Below are 21,381 nucleotides of genomic sequence, written 5' to 3' on the forward strand. Positions count from 1 at the left end.
GCTTCAGCAAGTACCTGTTACTCTGCATTTATAAAGTATAACCTCGGGCTCAAACAAAAGTTATATTGCATTTAAATAATGTTTATGGGGCACCTGGGTGGCTCTGGCTCAGTGGGTTAAGCCTCTGCCTTCAGCTAAGGTCAAGATCTCAGGGTCCTGAGATCGAGCCCTGCATTGGGCTCTCTGCTTAGTGGGGGGCCTGCTTCACCCTCCCCCTCTGCCTGCCTCTCTGTCTACTTGAGATTTCTCTGTCAAATAAATAAATAAATAAAATATTTTTTAAAACAATGTTTAAAAAGATACTAAAGCTGTATTTGTACAGTAAAGACAATTTTGAAAAAATTGAGAAAAATTGTTAAGAGAAAAAAAATCAACCCAATTCCTACCCTCAAATGTTGAAACACTTACTGATGTTTTGTTTTATCCTCTAGTCTTTTTTTTTTTTAAGATTTTATTTATTTATTTGACAGAGAGAGATCACAAGTAGGTAGATAGGCAGGCAGAGAGAGAGAGAGGAGAAAGCAGGCTCCCTGCCAAGCAGAGAGCCCAATGCGGGACTCGATCCCAGGACCCTGAGATCATGACCTGAGCTGAAGTCAGAGGCTCAACCCACTTAGCCATCCAGGTGCCCCATGTTTTATCCTCTAGTCTTTGTGCTTAGGGTTACCATTTATTTAGAAAATACTTTTTTATCGGGGGCACCTGGGTGGCTCAGTCTGTTTCACATCTGCCTTTGGCTCAGGTAATAGTCTGGGGTCCTGGAATGGAGCCCCATGTTGGGCTCCCTCCTCAGCAGGGAGTCTGCTTCTCCCTCTCTCTCTCTACCTCTCACCGCTGCTCATGCTCTCTTTCTCAATAAATAAAAAAAGAAAATGTTTTTTATCAAATTAAAGAAAGGTTTTAAACATATATATGTAAATACAGATTTACAGATATATATTAAACAATTATTACATATATGCTTATATAATTATGTGTGTGTATGCACACACACACACACACACAGACTTCAGTGAAGAGGACAGGGGACAGGCTTATGGAATTTTTTGTTTTGCTTTTTTTTTTGCTGTTGTTGAGCACTTTAAAACTTTTGAACCAAGCACAAGTTTTAAGACCCAGTTATGCAGAGCTTTCCTCACAGAAGCCCTGGCTTACCCACAGATTATGTTAGGGGGCAATGAAGACAGGGGCTGTTTGTACTGGCATCTTTTGGGTCTACGCAGAGGTAGAAGTCCACAACACAGCATGCTCAGGAATATTTGCCCTGAGCAAACGTAGACTGAAAAACCGTTTTCAGTCTATCTCCTGCTTTTTTATTTAAAACCAAATTACAAAGAATGTCTTAATTTCCTCTAAATAGCATACTTCTTTTTAATTTTTAGGAATTTCAAATTTTGGATATATTGTGTCACCATGGACATTTGGGTCCTGTATTTAGGAAGGGTCTGGATAATGGTATAGTTAACATAAAGCTTCGATATATTCTCCAATGCAAATTCCTAAATAAATAGACACAGTAAAAGTATGTGTTTTGTGTATGTTACTTTTCTCATGGGTAACAGCTAACACTGTAGACTGTGTAAGTACTGAAAGTCTGTTACTCAGAGAGAAGGAGTGAGGCCAGCAGGTTCTGGGTCTCCATTGAGTCATCCTTTATTGGCATACAGTTGTGACATTCTTACAATACTCGATAGTCCTTATGCTTGCAAATTCCTGACACACACAGTTTCAGATGGTTAGGAATTGAAATGTATGTCAGAGCCTCAAGAATTTTGCTTTGAGCTCTTCATACCACAGATGGCCCTTAGAGTTTCACATCGCTTATTGAAATGCCGCCAGAGTAAACGAACATGTGGAAAGGAGCTTTCCTCTTCAGCTTGCCTCATATCTTCCGGCTCTTGGAATTATTCTGTGGTATGCTCTTTTCCACTCTGCCTAAAAGCACAGCTTGTGTGCATGAGTACACCATGCTCCCTAAGAACCTCAGTCAACTCCGTCAGTGCTCTGAGACGTTAACTGAAGAGAAAATCCCAGTCAGTTATGCAAGAGAAGTTCTAGAGATCTGTATGGTATCATGGCTATTGTTAACAGTACTGTAATATACACCTAAAATTCTGCCAAAAAGATAGATCACATGTTACATGTTCTTTTTTTTTTTTAAGGATTTATTTATTTATTTTAGAAGGAGGGAGAAAGAGAGAGAGAGCAAGTGAGAGGAGGAGTGGAGGGAGAGAGAGAAAGAATCCACAAGCAGACACCACACTGAGCACAGAACCTGACGGGGGCTCAATCCCAGGTCCCTGAGATCATGACCTGAGCTGAAATCAAGAGTTGGACACTTAGCCAACTGAGCCATGCAGGCGCCCCACATGTTAAATGTTTTCACAACTTGGTTAGCATTTCTAATTCTATGAACAGCCCAATCCTTAGAGCACTCTATGAACTATTCTTACTTTCATCTTTAGTTATTGGATCCTTCTGTGTCTGTTCTCAGTCAATGAATGGCCTGTAAGGATTTACCTGCTGTTCATCCCATGTACTTCGACTTAATTCTTGCTTTCTCTCAAATAATATTCTGAATGGAGATATTGTGTAGGTATTCGTTAGTTAATACAGTTTATTTTTAACAGATAGTATCTGTTCTCCTTTAGCCTGTGTAAGTGTAGATGATCAAAATATACCTACTGTTTGCTGCATACCACTGATCCTGGGTTTCGATCAGGGGTGAAATGTCTGGAAGAAGAACAGTGATGATCAACACTCAGTGCTGATCAACACTTAAAATCACTTGGGAGGCTTTTACTCCATCCCCAGAAATTCTAATTTAATTGGCCTGGGACTGATACTTCCTTGATGGTGTTTTATGAAAGATGTCCAGGTAAATGTAATGAAATGCACGGCTATAGTTGAGAACCACTGGCATAAATTCTTTTGGTCTGGGTTCTGTCGGTTTCTTAGGGGTTCCTTCACTTCTGACATTTTAATGTAGACTGTAATGTGTGTGTGTGTATGGGAAATTTCCTGGAGAGATGATGCAAAGAATTTATCAGATTGTACAAAGAGTGTGGGACCTTAAAGTTAAAAATCTTTAGTGCTAAAAGAAAAAAAAAAATCCAGACATTTCTAGACTGCAAACCTTTGGGAATTTGAGGAGGAAGAGGAGTTAACAGTGAAGTCAGAAAAAGAGCATGAAAGGTAGGAAGAAACAGTGGGTTGCTGAAGCTGGAGGCACCACCTTGTGAGAGCCGATTGTGTTTATCTCTTCCCAGCTCCATGCTCTGTGATGTCCCTTCAGAGGCCTGAATGTGGCCATGGTGTGAGTATGTGCACCACCGAGGTAGCAAATGGCCCAGATCAGGGCTCTCCTTCCCCTTCCCCCACTCCTCAACATACACTGTACTAATCATGAAGGTTAGGTAAGGAGAAGTTCAAAGATACTCTAGAGTACCCAGTACTACAGGGCTTGACTATCACGTGACTCTTCAGAGTAGCTTTGGATCCGGTTGGCTCAGGCTGGCTGCAATTGTCTGATATCATTGGTTCAGTAAACGTTTATTATGAGCTCTCCCCATCCCTGATGTCCATGAAGGCATCTGGCAAAGCTCTGGATACAGAAAGTGGGACATCAGAAGAAACAGATTGAGAGATTAAAAAGGATCTTGAGTGACATAGAGGTGAGATGATTTGTTCCAAGTCACATTAGCAATTAATGGAAGAGGTAGAACTACAGCTTAGGTCTCTCAATTATGCCTGCCCACATTACACCTTGGTTAATTTTATTTTTAGGAGTTAGGACTTTGTGTAAGCCATGGGCTAGATAGGGATCGTCTCTTCAAATATCATCATCAGAATCGTACTTTTGGAAACTTATCGGCATTAAGTTTTGGGATTGATTCAGTGAGGAGAGGGCCGCTGAGCAGCAGGTAGGCTGTATACGAGACTGCTGTAAACCAAGTGAGAGAAGTGCCTGGAGAAAGGAGAACTTCTGCTGACCTTCAAACAGTTTTGTAAGACACAGAGGACTGGGGCTGACAGTGTAGACAGGCGTAAAATGAGCCTAAGAAGAGATAGCTTGGAAGGAAGTGGGTTGGGTGAGGACAAAGGAAGAAAGGGACCAGGTGCTATGATTTCCCTCCAGTGCTATGGTCACATAGTTCATCAGGACAATATACCTCCCTTCTTCAGGTTGGGTCTGTAGAGCTGTTGAACATCCTTATCCGACCCTGGCAATGCATGAGATCTTCTGAATGCATTCTGTTCCTGCTGCTCATTCTTCTACCTGATGTTTGTTGCTGCCTTCCTTGATTAGTATGATTTAATTTAATTTGGAAAAGCCACATCTGCCTTCTTACCCAGGGCAAATAAATACTTTGAGTGTGGGAAGGACTGCTAGTGATGGCAACTTATATTCTGGCTGTTGCTGTCATTTTTAGATGACCATCTATTATAAAGAGGTGGCAGCTGGCCAGGGAGGCAGACTTCAGGTTTCAAGAAGTACATTAGGGGAAGGCAAACTGATTTTTTTTAAATGTGAGAACTGTTTAAATGTTTTAGTGTAATTACAAGGATATGTGTTTGGTAAGGAAAAAAGAAAATAATAAAAGAATGAACAGTAATAAGATATTTATTTTAGTACTTCCTGTTTTAACATAAAAATCCAACATATATTAATTTGTTTACAGGTGCTTTTCAGTGGGAAGAATTGGAAGACGACATCAGAAAGAAAGTGAAAGATTCTGGAGATGTTTCAAGTGTAATTGAGAAAGTTAAATGCATTTTAAAAACACCAGGAAAGGTAAATTCCTTTATTGAAAATCAGTTTACCTTGATGTTCTCTGAATTTTAACAAATATACGATAGTAAAATGATAATACTGAGTCATGAGAAGAGTCAACAGTATAGAAATGTGTTTTTCTTGAGTCTGTTTCTGCCATTTGAATATTTTAAACACAAACATGTATTTCTCACTACCTCAGATTTTAATTCATGTAAGAATTGAAATATGTGTGAGTCATGTCTTTAAAATGTTGGTTTGTGAATTCCATCCTCCGAAACATTCCCGTAGAGCTCCAGGAATATGCAATCTATGTGAGGAATGAAGGGCTGTTGAATCTGTCCATTTCCAGTTAAGCTTGTTAAAGGGGACGCTTTCTCACTTCTCCAAATTTAAGTCCAAGTAGTTTTTAGGAGCAAGGCAGTTTCTCTGCGTACCTTTTTCAAGATTCCTGAAAAGTCCGTTTGATCAGGTGGACAGTTAAGGATTTCTCATCTTTTGTAGGTTTAAAATTATAAACAAGGTCAAAGGTTATAAAATACAGACTTTGTATACAGTCCAAAATGTGTGCATATTAAAACTCTAGTCCCTTAGACTGTCCAGTCTGTAAGGGCTTTAAAAATACATTTGTTAGTTTTAGAGACAAGTACATTACACAGTTGAGCCGGTGTATTCTTATTTCAGATTCTGTGCTAAACAGATTGGCTATAGTCGACAAAAAGGTAAGCTATGTACAGTGCCTAGCAGAAAATAGACTTATGTTAAATGTAAGAGAAATTATTATTCCTTTAGTTATTTTATATGGGTGACTTTGTCAATTCTACAACCTAAGACTTTTTAAGTTAATATTTTTAAGTTAATATTTTAAAACTGTACTAGCTTTTAATGAAGATTTCTGACTTATTTGAGAAAAAAAATGTAAACAGAGTAATATGGAATTAAGGGGCAAGCCTTTTCTCATCTCCATCACACACAGAAGCAGCCACACAGAACTGTCCAGTTTTCCAGGGGATGGCAGAGTAGTAGCTCTCTCTTAGCAGTCTAATTCAACTAAATAATGCTTTCATAGAATTGTGAACATAAACCTGCATTCTATTTGCCAAAAGTTCTCTAGATTACTTGTGTATAGACCAGTGAAAATGTATAACACGTATATCAGTGTTGTGTCCAAACTACTATCTTCCTATCTTTTTTGCATTCAAATTCAAGGCATAGGTGACAAAGGATTCATGGTCGATCGATCTATCTATTCATGAATAATATAAATCTACATAGTATTCATGATATACAAATTTATAACCTTTATGTGAATGGTGAGGACCGAAGTGTTGCTTTTTGTTCTAAATCTGCGCCTTTCCTTGAGTGTGATTTTAAATGGTCATTCCTTTGAGTACTGAGAAAAAAATGAATTCTTGGGAAAGAGGCTGGAGGTTCTGCGATTCTGTGATACTGAACTAAATTACCTCCTTTGTACAGGAGGAGAGATGAATTCTGCACGTTCTTCCTTTGCTTTCCTGGGGTAAAGTCTCTCTCATTCACGGAGTACAGCATTGAGCTGTAGGCCCAAGTTAGGAATGAGGAAATGTGCATTTGAATTGTGAGTTGTCCACGAATTATTCTTGGCTCTGAGCAAGTCTCCTCAGGACTTTCTGTAAAATGAGGCAGAGATGATGATTTCTAAAGCCCTTGCTGGTTCTCAGATTATGTGCTGCCTTTTTTTTTTTTAAAGATTTTATTTATTTGACAGACAGAGATCACAAGTAGGCAGAGAGGCAGGCAGAGAGATAGAGAAAGCAGGCTCCCCGCTGAGCAGAGAGCCCGATGTGGGGCTTGATCCCAGGACCCTGGGATCATGACCTGAGCCGAAGGCAGAGGCTTTAACCCACTGAGCCACCCAGGCGCCCCTATGTGCTGCTTTTTTACTTGCTCTGCTTTGCATGTGGCATTCACCTGAATCCTCTCCACCAGTTCGTCTAACATGTGTTAAGGGAGGTTGTGTACAGGATCTGAGAACGTGCTTTATAGGAGCAGGATTTGTGTGACCCTGTTTTGCTTCTCTGCCTTGCTCATGAAAATCATTCTGGAGTGTGTTTTCTTCTTCCTCGTGAGGAAGGATCATATTTTGTTTCCCTCTTACCAAAGATTCTAATTTCCCACCAGAGTGCCTTAATTCCGAGTGGAGAGTAGGTGCCGTTTATTCTTACTGGTGCAGTTGTATGCTTGATTATTTTGGGGGGATGAAGCTTTCCATATTCCCTGGATAGCCAAGTAGAGGTTAGAGTGCTGATGCAGGCAGAAGTCCTGAGATTCATCTAAGGAAACCGGAGGGTGAGGGAAGAGGGGCTGGCTCTTGAATTCTGGGGCTGGAACAAAGGAATGTCTGAAAGATCACAGGAAGGATAAACAAAGCCCCAAAGCTGAAGTGAGATGTAGTAGGGGCTGGAGACCGCTGAGTCGGACAGAGGCACTATTAGGCACTATTACGGGAGGCCACCCCCTAGAGTGAGCAGGTGTGCGAGCACAGATAGGTGTGGTCTGGAATGCTGGAGTGGAGATCCAGGCAACCATTGATTGATTCCAGGAATCCCAGCTGTGGGTAGGATTGTAAGACTGTACATTAAGATGGAGATGAATCAATTCATCACTCTCCAGTATTTTAATGTTCATCTAGTAAGTAGTAGGACATGATGTGCTGGACGGAAATGCATGTTTTTTTTTAAATGACAGATTCAATTTGTGTGTGTGTACCTTTCTAGTTAGCGAACACACTAACAGGTTGTATATGTGAACATATGTTACCAGGCATTCCTTTGAGGTTGACCGTTGTCTGCTTCCCAGCTAACGGGCACGTACGTGGATTCAGAACCCTGCGTTTCTCAGCCAGAGAGCTGAGTTTGCCCTTAGTTCGCTCACTGCTGAGAATGTGACAGAGAGCTGTGCTGCTGCTTCTCGTGTAGCGCGTGTCATTCTTGAGGACAAGTTCCCACGGCAGCTATGAGCACAGGTGCTATGGAGGAGGGACTCATTATTTCTTTTGACGTTTAGTGCCATTTTCCAAATTCTCTAACCAACCTATATATTTATTACCAGAGCGTATTGTACATTTCCTCTTGTATTTTTGTTTTCCGTTATAGATTAATTGTCTAAGGAATTGCAAAACTTACCAAGCCAGAAAACCTCTGTGGTTTTATAACACTTCCCTCAAGTTTTTCCTTAATAAACCAATGCTTGCTGATGTTGTCTTCGAAATACAAGGTATGGTACAATTTTTACGAAGTTCAATACTCATTTTTCTTTCTTATTTTCTTACCTAACTTTCTATTTCAGCTTTGAATATTTTGGGTGAAGAAAATACTATTCTCTAATGCAGGATATAGATGACTGGCTGACCCTCAGCAAAATCTAGGGAAATGAAGTATTTTTTTAAGACTAGGAAAGCAGTTTATATTTTCCTAGTTTTCTCCCCCCTAACCATATGCTTCATTAGTTTTTAGGGACCAGTGTGGAATGGAATGATCTATAATATCACCTCATTGTGTACTTTTGTCTGTGTATTTCCTTAAGATACTAGTTGTTGAATCATCTGAAACCAGCCCCCTTCACATTTTATTACCTGTAACTCATACAGTTCTCTTCTTTCTGTTTGAGCAAAAGGAATTAAGCATGCATTGAGGGTCATGCCTGGCTCACATTAGGCCTGGGTAGGTATTTTTACATTTATTCCTCACGGCACTCTGAGAATTATCACCAGAGCAACTGAGAGCCACTTTTTATCTCTGTAGGAAAGTAATGCTACCTAATTTTAATAATGATAAGCTGTTTTAATGCCCATTATTGATTATTCGCTTGGGTAATTTTGCCACTTCAGTAGATTGAAAGCATAATCTTACAAGTGAATTGTCTGGTACCTTGCAACTATGCAAGAAGGCTAGGAGTTGTTTCCACATGTATTAAGTAGAATTTCAAGTAGGCTATTACTAGAAGCAAGATAAAATTATAGTTTTATGATAGAAATGTATGGCAGCTAACAGTCGTTTGCTTTTTAAAATTTTCCTCAGAAAGGTTCATTTTAACTTTGGCCATTTGCCAAAACAAATAGTGAATTGGAAACTTCCCAGGTGCCCTCTGATAAGCTCCAGTCAGCACTGTTTGAAATGTAGCATGAGACACTGAGAATGGGACAATAAGAGTGACCTTGAAACACATAAAAAGTGATGGGAGGGGGGAAGAGAAAGCTACAAGAGCCTATATTTGGTTATAATTTGCATAGGAGGCCTTCACACCAAACATCAAGCTAGTGTAACCTACTGAAAAGCTTTTCATAAGGAATATGCCACATACGAAAATATATGTTGAGAGCCAAGAAATAACCAGTGATGTGGAGAGTTATTTCTCCTTATAATCTCGTACTTTCCTCTCACAATCTCACCTGCCAGCTCTTCTGTGGACACCTGCCCGTGTTCCCGAGCTGTGCGGAGGCTGGGCATGCGCGGGCTGTTTGGGGGATGTGCGGACGTTCAGCTGCTGTGCTGCTCTTTGTAGCCCCCTCAGCTCAGAAACCAAGGCCTTCCAACATCCGAGCTGAGACGAGCCGGCAGGGGTGGAAGCCGGGTCTAGCAGCAGCTTCTCTGCCAAGTGTGGGCAGAGAGGCGAGCCCAGCTTCTGGAGTTTGGGGAGGGAGCTCTAGTGTGCAGAAGGGAGCACTGTTGTCTCCTCCGGAGGCTTGCTGTGGAGGCTCGCTAATGCAACCTGGCATTAGCCTTGGCTTTGCCTTCCAACCACATGTGTCATTAGACCTGTCACTTAATGCGACTCCCTTGATGAAGTCTTCTCATTTCCGGAGTGAAGAAGGTGAACCTGATAGCTTCTAAAAGGTCATTTTTTTTTTTTTTTAAAGATTTTATTTATTTATTTGACAGACAGAGATCACAAGTAGGCAGAGAGGAAGGCAGAGAGAGAGGAGGAAGCAGGCTCCCTGCTGAGCAGAGGGCCCGATGCGGGACTCGATCCCAGGACCCTGGGATCATGACCTGAGCCGAAGGCAGAGGCTTTAACCCGCTGAGCCACCCAGGCACCCCTAAAAGGTCATTTTTAGTGTTAAGTTTGCTGAGGTGGTAGTGACCAGGACTAGAAAGACCCAGTTGGGCTCTTGTGTGGGTACAGATATACCGTACTGGTGTGGCTGTGCTACTTGACCTTCCCGATCCTTGGTCTTTTTGCCTGTAACACGGGGATGCTGATTTCTACCTGGTAGACTGGTCATGAGGATAGGGACGGTGCATGTAAGAGTATATATAAAGACTTGATGGTACAGATTCTAAATCTCTCTTGAACTAGGCAACTTTCCTGTTATATAAGAATAAAACAAAACAAAAATGCTAAAAATTCCATCTTTGAAACCTGGAAAATTAATTAAAGAAGGTAGGACAAATACAGGATTTTATTAGGAAACTTGGGCTTTCAAGTTCTATTTCATTCTTAAGCATTTTCCTTTTTAAAAAAAAAGTTTCTAAAACTGTAACAGCAGTTGAATTTTACAAAGTAAAGATACTTTAGGCCTTGACATTTTCAAAGAACATGTTTATCTTTAAAGTAGATAATTGATGCCCCCCCCTTTCATTCTTCAGCTTTATCTTATTGCTGGTTGGTATAAGAACACTGGATTGTGTTCATTTGGCATATTTGAATCAGTTTATTTATATATACAGTATGTATACTGTGTTGAAAATGTGACTGTACTGAGATACTGCATTCTGGCTTCGTAATGGAACAGTTTATGACGCCAAACAGTAGTTGGCGAAGGTGAGAAACAGAAGCAGTGATTTTCTGAACTGGAGGTATAATGGTTTTCCAAACAAACGCAAAGCTTGATCAAGTTTGACAGTGCTTTCAGGTACTGGTGTTTTCTTTGCTGGTCTTGTAACTCCATTGCAATGGAGTTATCAATGGAAAATTTCTGTTAAAATTCCAAGGTTACTTATCACATTCCTTCCCCATCTACTGTCCATTTGGTATTTTGGGTCAATCCAAAATTCCTCTGCTTAACCCAAACAAGAGGCTGTCTAGTTTGTTTAAGCCATGCTTCTGCTTTTCCTTTTCATTTTTTCAATAGTCCTACTTCAGGTGTTAAAACCTTAGAATTACAAGCCCAGTTGCATTATCTGTTTGAATTCTTGGTGAACTGATGTGTACAAAGATAACCAGCATATTTAATCATGGAAACTGGTCATGCCCCTCAGTGGACCCTGCTCCACTGAGAGCAGGTGGCCCAACGGCAGAAGCGTAGAGAGGGGAAAGAGCCCAGAGGGGGGAGGATGATGCCTGCTAGCGGGTGTGTGATGACTCAGCTTTGTTCACTGTAGGTAGTCTGTTCTTCCTGCTCCTCTGGAAGGTGCATTTGTACAAATCATAGTTCTAAGCATTGAGCTCAGAGCTGGCAATGCTGGGCCTTGTTAGTGAATCCTAAGGGATTACTGGCTTTGGAGGAAGTCACCAGGCTTAGGTGGAACTCTTCTTTTCTTTTTTGAATCAGAAGATATTTTGCTTGGATTAAAGAAGCTGAAGAATCCAATCATTGTAAATATTTATTTAAACTTTTTTAAAAGATTTATTGATTTATTGGAGAGAGAGGGAGAGGGGGAGAGAGGGGGAGAGAGTCCTTTAAGCAGACTCCATGCTGAGCGCAGAGACCGGTGGAGGGCTCGATTTCATGACACTGAGATCACGACCTGAGCACAAAACCAAGACTCAGACACTTAACTGATTCTGCCACCCAGGTGCCTCTCATTGTAAAATATTTTAGAATACTTCATGTAGCATAGAATCTATGCTTCTGAGAGGTCTGAGATTGTAGGAATGTATAGGTGAGGACTCTTGAGCGGAGCAGAGTGATTTGACTCACAGAGTTACTCTTCGGAAGGTTTCGTCATTCACATTGGCTGTGGTGTCTTCCACCAGACTAAAAGCTTGACTGCTCCCAAGCAGTGGAGTTTGTCTTTTTCATCTTTGTATCTTTAATGCATAACATAGTGATTAGCACATGGTGGGTGCTCAGTAACGATGTGTCAAACTGATGTAGACTGAACTGAAGGCTCCCTGGGGATTTGTGGTTTCCTAGGTGCTGGCAATGGTGAGAACTGCTTCCTCACACATGTGCCATCTGGTGCTGCTTTGGTGGGACGGCCCAGGAGCTAGAGAGCTCAGCAGACTTGTGGTAGAGAGTCAGTTTAGTTTGGTGAGCTTCAGAGAAGGGTATGGGCTGAGGGGCCTTTAAAATTTAAAGTAGCTCTGGCTTTCCCAGAAGCAGCCCTGTTCCCTGAGGAGGTGATACCCTGGAGAGACATCTGGGGACTAGGTCATCCCCTTCCAAATTTTCCATCATATCTGAAACCCCCTCCTGGCTCCGCAAAAGAGTCCCTTGCCATGCTTGCTGTAACATATGGATTGCTTAGGCCAAGGGGTAGTTTACATTCTGCAGTTTCCTCTTTCTCACAAGGGGAAGCGGGCCCAGGACCTGTTCTTTAAGTGTGTCCAAGAAGGATAGTGACACTGTTTTCTTGGGAGGTACATGCATAAGAATGGGTGATGGTATTTCAAGCCAATTGCAAAGGATACATGTTTCATTATAAAAACAGGAAGCAAAATATTTCATTTCAGTGTTTTTATCTTCAGAAAATATAAACTGAGTAACAAATAATTGCCTGTCTTATAAATTGTTGGTTTCCAAATCAACTTTTGAACTCTCTGTTTTTCCAATTAAAAACTAAAAAGTTTCTGGTTAATGCTGGTTATCTCCCCAGACTTTGCTTTCTGACATAGGCTTAGCTGTGCCTAATACAATACCCCACTAACTGACAGGGAGATTGTTAGAATAACAGCTCTGCAAGTTTATGTAGCTTATGTAACTTTTGAACCTTGCAGGTACAACAGTGCCAGCCCACAGGGCTATCCTGGTGGCCCGCTGTGAAGTGATGGCAGCCATGTTTAATGGGAACTACATGGAAGCAAAGAGTGTTCTGATTCCAGTTTACGGTGTTTCCAAAGAAACTTTCTTGTCATTCTTAGAATACCTATACACAGACTCCTGTTGCCCAGGTGAGCAGTCTGAATATCTCACAACTTCTTTTCCTTGTTACTCATTTTGATGCATTGCTTTCTATGAAATTTGTTTTCGCTTAAGATTGATCAAAGTTGACATCATGGAATGTGCTGGTCAGGTGAGGTAATATTGGGATGACAAATAATTTTCAGTCAGTTTTCACATCCCAGCTAGCTCCCAAAGTGTGGTGATTATATGGACACCCTGGAAATGGAGGTGTTTTGTGGTACCCAGTGACTAATTTGACAGACTGGGACATCCCTTTCATAAAGAGAAGAGGTTTGAGCAGCTGCTTTTATGGCTCTAACTTGTGATTCAGGCTCTTTTAAGGACTTTGAATATTCTGAGACCCCTTGGTCATCTCTGTAGCTCAGAGAATGTGGGGTTTTTTAAAGTCTTCTTCTGACTACTCCTAAAATTATACTATCCTTAAACTAACTTCTCCAAAAACTTCCTGAGATGTTTAGGATGCCCAGCGGACTGTAAGATTTATTTCCCTATTCACTGACTTAGGGCTGTCTTTGACTAAAAACTAATCATCTTTGGTAGCTGTAAGTTGGAACAGATCTTGCAGGGTTTTTTTTGTTTTTTTGTTTTTTTGTTTTTTCCTAGCTGGGGGTCTCCTTGGAGAAATTGCGAAATCCTTTCTTCATCCTAGAGCCTTGGGCACCTGCACAGAAGCCCCTTGAATTCATCTTCATCTTCTGGCCACTAGATGGCTCCCACCGCAAACACAACGACCACATACACACCTAGAATAAGTTTACTCAGTCAGGGAGCCCAAGGCCTTGATTAGAGAACCTGGCAATGTGTTCTAGCAACTGCAAAAAGAAAACACACATTTCAGACCATCCCTCTCTTCAGATTTATTACTTTCACTTTTAGATTAGGAAGATTTCCAATCTTTGTCATTAAAACCTCTTAAATTTTAAACAAGTCAGGAGCCCTCTAGTGAAAGGTTTTAGAAGTTCAAAAAGAAAATTCTTTTTTTAACGGAGCTAGTTCTGGTCTTGCAGCCAGTTAGAGTTGTTATGGTCAGTGTTAAAGACTGGCTTATTATATGTGCTTAATAAAAATGAAAGCATTGATTCTCATCAAAATGTGTGTTACTGTTTATTTTATATTTAATACTGGTGAATCTGTATGGTATGTTAAATAAAAATTTTGAGCCAGACATAAAATAATAAAGTTTAGTTGCTCAGTTGTCCTCCCACTAGTGTAACTGAAGCTTCAAATTTTAGGTTTTCTCTTGCTAATTAGAAAAAAATGCTCAGAGAAGCACTAATAACTAGGACAGAGCCCTTTAAAATTTGGTAAAAGGTGTGGGGAGAAAATGAGTCAAAGGGAATAATCAGAAAGAAGATCAGTATTAGAATGTTTGCACTCAGAAATCGCAGAAAGGTGTTCTATTCAGTGTGTTAAGGATTGATCATACACAGTGTTCATGGTTCCTGGCTACAAAAAAACAATGCAAGGAATTTTAGGAGGGCTTAGAAAAAGAATTACCTTAGAAAAAGATTACAAATCACTTCTAGGCATGTTTACACACACACACACACACACACATACACACACACACACACACAAACACACAACCTGAGCGATTACCAGGGGTTAAGAGAAGGTGGAAATGGGGAGTTATTGCTTAACAGATATAGAGTTTCAGTTTGGGAAGAAGAAAAAAGTTCTGGAGATGGAAGATGGCGATGGTTGCACCACAATGTGAGTGTGCCTTAATGTCACCGAACCGTATACTTGAAAGTGGTTAGTGACAAATTTTATGTCATGTTTGTTTTACCACAACAACAACAAAAAAACAAACCTGGGGACTAAAGAGAAGGAAGATTTGCAGGGATTTGGTTTAGCTGGCACAGAGTTATGTAACAGCCTCAGGACTGATTATTTAAGGGCAATCATAGAATTGCCTTCTCTGAAGACTTAAAAGCAACAACAACAAAAAGAGTCACTTTAGAGTGTGAAGGCCTGAATTAATTCTTTCTAAAATGGCACGACAGGGGCTCCTGGGTGGCTCAGTGGGTTAAAGCCTCTGCCTTCGGCTCAGGTCATGATCCCAGGGTCCTGGGATCGAGCCCCACATCGGGCTCTCTGCTCAGCGGGGAGCCTGCTTCCTCCTCTCTCTCTGCCTGCCTCTCGGCCTGCTTGTGATCTCTGTCAAATAAATAAATAAAATCTTTAAAAAAAAATAAAATAAAATAAAATAAAATGGCACGACAGGGGCACTACTGATAGGGGCTCCCATGGCAAAGCGCGCCACTCTGGATTTCAGGGTTGTGAGTTCGTGGCCTGGCTTCACTGTCCACCTTCTTTTCTTTCCCTTCCTCGTCAGCTGGCATTTTCCAGGCTATGTGTCTTCTGATCTGTGCTGAGATGTACCAGGTGTCCAGGCTGCAGCACATCTGTGAGCTCTTCATCATCACACAGCTGCAGAGCATGCCTAGCAGGGAGCTGGCGTCTATGAACCTGGATATCGTCGACCTGCTCAAAAAAGCCAAGGTACTCACCCCTTTGTATCTGCTTGCTGGATTAAAACAAAAAAAAAGATTCTGTTTCTTGAGAGAGACATCCGTGTTTGTCTCAGTTTAGAAGTTTGGCCAAATGAGGTTAAAAGGCCCTCACAGTAGTTTCTGGGATTGGATCATTTTGAAGCATCGGATGTTTGAGCACTGTTTTCCAGGGTGGTAGAATTTGCTGATGGGAAATTTTTCACCTGCATGGCAGCCCGTTTTAGTCTCATCTGAGTGTGGTGCTTTATTGTGCCATATCGGCATTGTAGGAAATAGAACTTAGGTTGAATTTCCCCAGAGCTTTCCCATCTTAGGGTTCATGAAAGAAAAATGACAGAACTGGTCCATGCATATTGACAGAGATAGTTAGGCTAAACTCATTTATGTGTTCATTCATTCATCTTTCACTTCATGGACGTGTTTTAGAGTTCCCTGTTGTTTGTAGGATGTATCAGTGTACTTCATTTATCCTTTCAAAATGCCTTTTTTTTTTTTTTAAAGATTTTATTTATTTGACAGACAGAGATCACAAGGAGGCAGAGAGGCAGGGAGAGAGAGAGAGAGAGGAAGGGAAGCAGGCTCCCTGCTGAGCAGAGAGCCCAATGCGGGGCTCAATCCCAGGACCCGGAGACCATGACCTGAGCCAAAGGCAGAGGCTTAACCCACTGAGCCACCCAGGCGCCCCTCAAAATGCCTTTTGTTGATGGGTCTCATGTACCTTCAGTAAAAGCAGAGTTGAGAATCACTACAGTACACCACACTTTCTGACTTATTTTAAGCTTAGGGCATTTATATTTTTAAGAATTGGATTTCTCCACATTCTAGGGAATAGAGTTTGCATAGTTAAGCAAATTGTGAGGAACTGCAGTCACAAAGAGCCTAGAATCTGTATCTGACAAAGGACTGGGCTGATCTATAAGTAAAGTAGGTTTGCAGTCTTGAAGTCTTCTGGAGCCTGCAGATGTTGTGCCAGTCAAAAATCAGTTATTTCCTCATTCCCACTAAAGGGGGGCAGGAAGTTTATTCAAACGTGTCATCCTACCCCTGGTTATTCTACTGTTCCATCGTCTGCCCTGTGACGGTTTTAGGGCTTCCAGGTGTCATGGAATATAATGGTCTATATTGAACTTGCCGTAAGCTGAAACTTCTAGGTCTTTTTTACAGGAATATATTTGATCCATCATTGGTGACTATCAGGACTTCATAAAATGTTATCTGTCATACAGCATTTGGTGATCCCTATCAACTTGGAGAGAAATTAGAAAAATAGGACAACTCTGTCTTCAAGTTGCTGAAATGGAACCACATAAAGTGGCAAAGGACAGACCGCTAAAAGCTTGCCTCCACGTTGAGATGAATTCCTAAATCAATAATGTGTATTTCTGGGCAAAGAAGGGAATTCATTTAAAGCCTCTAGGTCTTCTCTTACTGTCTTCTTAACTATTTTGGAGTTTGTTTCTTTCATAATCAAGTCTTAAAACCTTATATATTTAATTTTAAGGATTAAAAACAAATTAAAAGAATTGAGTAACCTTCTGCACAGTGATGGAGCTTGGAGCTGGGGCCACTGACTGGCCATTGAGCTCACAAGTGTAGGCAGTGTGCACACGAGGGCTAAGCCCTTTGCCAACACCACAAGGGCCTCTGACCCAGCGAGTGCAGTGTGATAGTAATTCTTGCTACAAGAACAAAACAAAACCAGAAAAAAAACAAAACAAAACTGAGTAACTTTGATCTCTCTTTGTAATTTATTTACAGTGAGCCTGGGATAAATAGCTAACTTCTAGATTTAGTTTAAAATTTCTTTTTCATTCTCTCTGGTATTTTTTACAGCCTCTGTTCATTTTTGTTGTATCATTTCCATACTATTCTACCAAGTCTGTCATACTTTAAAAAAATGATCAGAAGCTTCTCTTTCCTTATCTCATCGTGTCCTTTTAGTAGCTGTACCCAAGAACTTCCTGTCCGGTTGCATTGATGTTTCAGGTCGCACGCGTGCACATGCGTACAGGTCTCCTCACTGGTGTCATTTATGATTGCGTTGTCAGTGGTTCTTCCTGACCTGTTTTCCCTGACTCTGTGCTTTCTGATTGTGTAATTATCCTTATTTATTTCTCTTTAATTTTAAAATTTTAAGATACCAGACCTTTTTGAATTTTACTTTTTTGTTTCTGAAGACTTTTTTAATTTATAGGATTAAGCCTCCAATTACCAGTTTTTCTTTATTCCCTTCCTGGTGGTCCCCAATTTGACAATTACAAATCCAAGATAACAGGATCATTTTCGTTGCCAGTTCTCTTGGAAGTTCCTATTTTGAGGCTTTAGTTCACCAGCCAGTTCATACTGTTGGTCAGAATTTAGGTAATTTTTCCTTCATTGTTTCTCTGACTTCTGGGAGGTGAAACTGTCTTTTAGCAGAATTAGACTTGGAGTAGTTTTTTTGAATAATCAAAATCTCCAGGGGCTCTACTGTCATCTCTGCTAGTTTTTCATTGTTTATCAGGAAAGCATCCTTCATACTTTTGATACAGTGGAGCGCTTTGGTATTCTCTCACTTCTGCTTCCTCCTTTCCCTTCCCCTAATGTTTCTCAATTCCTTATCATGATTCTACCTTCAAGTTCATCTATTTCCATCAAGTTGGACTTTTATTTGGCAGAGAAGGACACAGTGAGAGAGGGAACACAAATAGGGGGAGTGGGAGAGGGAGAAGCAGGCTTCCCGCTGAGCAGGAGGCGGATAAGGGGCTGGATCCCAGGACCCTGGGATCCTGTTCTGAGCTAATCCCAGACACTTAACTACTGAGCCACCCAGCCCCAAGTTGGACTTTGAACATGCAAGAGAAGCTTCTTTCCCTTAATCAGATTCAGTCCTTTGAACTCAGGTAGACATCTCCTTATCTCTCCTCCCTTTTCTGTCCTAACTGGCCAAACTTTGGTGATTCCTCTGAAGTCCTGCTAACCATATTAAAGTTTCAAACTCAATATCTTATTTATAAAAACTCAATGTTTTATAATCTGTACGTTAATACTTGGCTGCTACAGGCTACCAGTTTTCTGATCTTTTCCTTGTGAGTTTCTGGGTATTTTTTCCACCACTATTATTCTTTATAGAACTGTTAAATGCATTGTTTTTATGGTTTTTTTTTTTAAGATTTTATTTATTTATTTGACAGAGATCACAAGTAGGCAGAGAGGCAGGCAGAGAGAGGAGGAAGCAGGCTCCCCGCTGAGCAGAGAGCCCGATGCGGGGCTCGATCCCAAGACCCTGGGATCACGACCTGAACCGAAGACAGAGGCTTTAACCCACTGAGCCACCCAGGCGCCCCGTGTTTATGGTATTTTTAAAGCCTTTCTTTTTTGTTTTGTTGTTTATTTCATTTTTTGTTTCTTTTTTTTTGTATTTCATACAAAATACATTTTGTATTACATTTTTGTATTTCATATTTTTGTTGTTTAAACCTGCTTTGTCAGGGGCGCCTGGGTGCCACAGTCAGATAAGCATCCAATTCTTGGTTTCTGCTGAGGTTGTGATCTTGGAGTTGTGAGATTGAGCCCCCAAGTAGCTTCGGGCTCATGCTCAATGGGGAGTCTGCTTAAGATTCTCTCTAGCTCTTCCTCTGCTCCCCCACTCGTGCTTGTGTGTGATAGTTATGATACCTTGAATCTTGGTCAAAACTAAAATTCTGCATTTTAACCATGTTTCTGTAGCTAGCTATTCATTTCTGTGATCGACCTTTTCCTTAAAGTCACAGCCCTTAGGTGATGTCCTGAACTTTTCTTTGTAGGTTATCTGCTTTGGGTTAATCATCTGATCGTGCTGGTGGCTTCTGTTAAAATAGCTACACATTCTTGTTCTATCTCTTTGAGATCACTCACATTTATCTGCTTAAAGTTAAGGCGAATAAAAATTGGTAAAACGTGATGTGGGATCCAATGAACCATAAAGTATCTTACAATTCAAAAATTTTGATTTTGTATAATGAAAAGTAGAGGAACCTGTGGATTTAACATGTGAAAATATTCCCACATTATAACTTTTTAAAAGAGCAATACGTGAATTTCTTCTTTAAGATTTGAGATATAAATCTTTCTTCGATTTAGCATTATTTCTTATATAATACTTTAGAGTTTCCTTAAAAGAGGTATATTTAGCTTAAAGGTGCAGACAACCTAAATGTCCATCAACAGGTGAATGGATAAATAAAATGTGGTATATACATACAGTGGAATATTACTCAGTCTTAAAAAGGAATGATGTGGGGCGCCTGGGTGGCTCAGTGGGTTAAAGCCTCTGCCTTCAGCTCGGGTCATGATCCCGGGGTCGTGGGATCGAGCCCCATATCTGGCTCTCTGCTCAGCGGGGAGCTTGCTTCCCCCTCTCTCTCTGCCTGCCTCTCTGCCTACTTGTGATCTCTGTCAAATAAATAAATAAATAAAATCTTTAAAAAAAAAAAAGGAATGATGTAATATGTGCTGCAACATGGATGGTACTTGAGGACATTATTCTAAGTACGATAAACCAGGCAGAATAAGCATACCTATTATATAAGTCAGGGTCTGTGAGGTATCTAGAATAGTCAAATTCAGAGAGAGAAAACTAGAATAGTGGCTATCAGGGACTAGGGGAAGGGATAGAAGGGGAGTTATTATTTAGTGAGTGTAGAGTTTCAGTTTGGGATGATAAAAACATTCTGGAAATAGATAGTGGTGATGGTTGCATGATAATGTGAATGTACTTAACGCCACTGGTACCCTTAAAGAAGGTTAAAATGGTAAATTTTATATTTTGTGCATTTTAACCACAATAATAAAAAAAAGAACTGTACTCATGTATCAAAGTGGCCTGCCAGCACGTTATGTAGTCTGAGTTGAGAGGTTAGATGGATCGGTGAGCATCACTGGACAACTGGCACCAAGGTGAGGATGTCATGGCCACAGTGCTTTCAATTTCCCTTCCATTAGCTATTGAAATTCAGAATGAGAAATGTGCTGGAAATCCGGCTCACCATAAGAGCATATAACTACATCCTAGTTAAAAGCATCCCCTTAACTATATCCTAGATAAAACCAACTGCTCAGACATAACCTTCTCATAGAGGTATGTTTACATTGAAACCCATGCCCTTAGGTTGATGACATTTCCTTCACAAAATATATTTCAGTTTGCCCCTTGGGTGAACTTGTTTAGATATGGCCAAGGATGTACCTTCGCTAACCATAATCATATCTCTGTTACACAGCCATAAGTGCAATTAGTGACAGCCATGACCTTAGATTAAAAGCTTAAAGGAAATCCTTAAGAACCTCAAGGAGTCTCTTAACCACTGATGCAGTGTGCCTCTGTTCAAGACATTGAGATGCTCTAGCACCAGTGGCTTGTTATCCATTTGATCCTGTCTCTTCCCTGATGTAATTTTATTATTACATGCAAATAATCTCCCTTTTCCTTTCTGCTCTCAGAGTAGGCAGAAGGCTGCGTCACATGTGGACACAGTCAGTATGGAGTCCCGCTCTACACAAATCCTTCCAGACCGTTCTCTCCACCTATTCATTGTCTGGATGTCTGCATGGTTATTAATACAATATTGTTTCACTTTCCATTTTTCTTGCAGTTTCACCACTCGGATTGCCTTTCAACCTGGCTGCTTCATTTCATTGCTACTAACTACCTCATCTTCAGCCAAAAGCCTGAATTTCAGGATCTTTCAGGTAGGTTCCCAATTACTGTTTTGAAAAGAAAACTTCGTTCTTTGCTCTTAGGTTTAAGAAGTAGTTTGTAGGAATAGTAGTTGTTAAAAAACAAAAAGTAAAAAAAAAAAAAAAAGTCAGTGTAATACCTTCCTCTTCTTAACTACACAGTGGGGTAATTGAGGACACTTTAACTTACAGTCACCTGGTTATAAAAATAGCTTGACCTGTGTTACACAAGAAGCTTTCTAATGATTGTTTTATAGCTCCCATCCATTTTTAAGTGTACCTTGTTT

At 40.6% G+C, this 21,381-nt stretch overlaps 1 protein-coding gene across 1 annotated transcript in view; it reads left to right on the forward strand.

Annotated features, from left to right (window-relative positions):
- Positions 1 to 21,381, forward strand: part of LOC111148400 (Rho related BTB domain containing 3) — a 52,704-nt gene that overhangs the window by 25,966 nt on the left and 5,357 nt on the right. The window contains exons 7-11 of the mRNA XM_022504917.1: positions 4,683 to 4,795; positions 7,909 to 8,029; positions 12,695 to 12,868; positions 15,220 to 15,386; positions 21,010 to 21,106. Coding sequence (XP_022360625.1) covers positions 4,683 to 4,795; positions 7,909 to 8,029; positions 12,695 to 12,868; positions 15,220 to 15,386; positions 21,010 to 21,106 — 672 coding nt within the window. The remainder of the gene's footprint in view (positions 1 to 4,682; positions 4,796 to 7,908; positions 8,030 to 12,694; positions 12,869 to 15,219; positions 15,387 to 21,009; positions 21,107 to 21,381) is intronic.

The sequence above is a fragment of the Enhydra lutris genome, unplaced genomic scaffold (assembly GCF_002288905.1).
Source record: "Enhydra lutris kenyoni isolate GAN:26980312 unplaced genomic scaffold, ASM228890v2 scaffoldscaffold19, whole genome shotgun sequence".
Taxonomy (NCBI): Eukaryota; Metazoa; Chordata; class Mammalia; order Carnivora; family Mustelidae; genus Enhydra; species Enhydra lutris.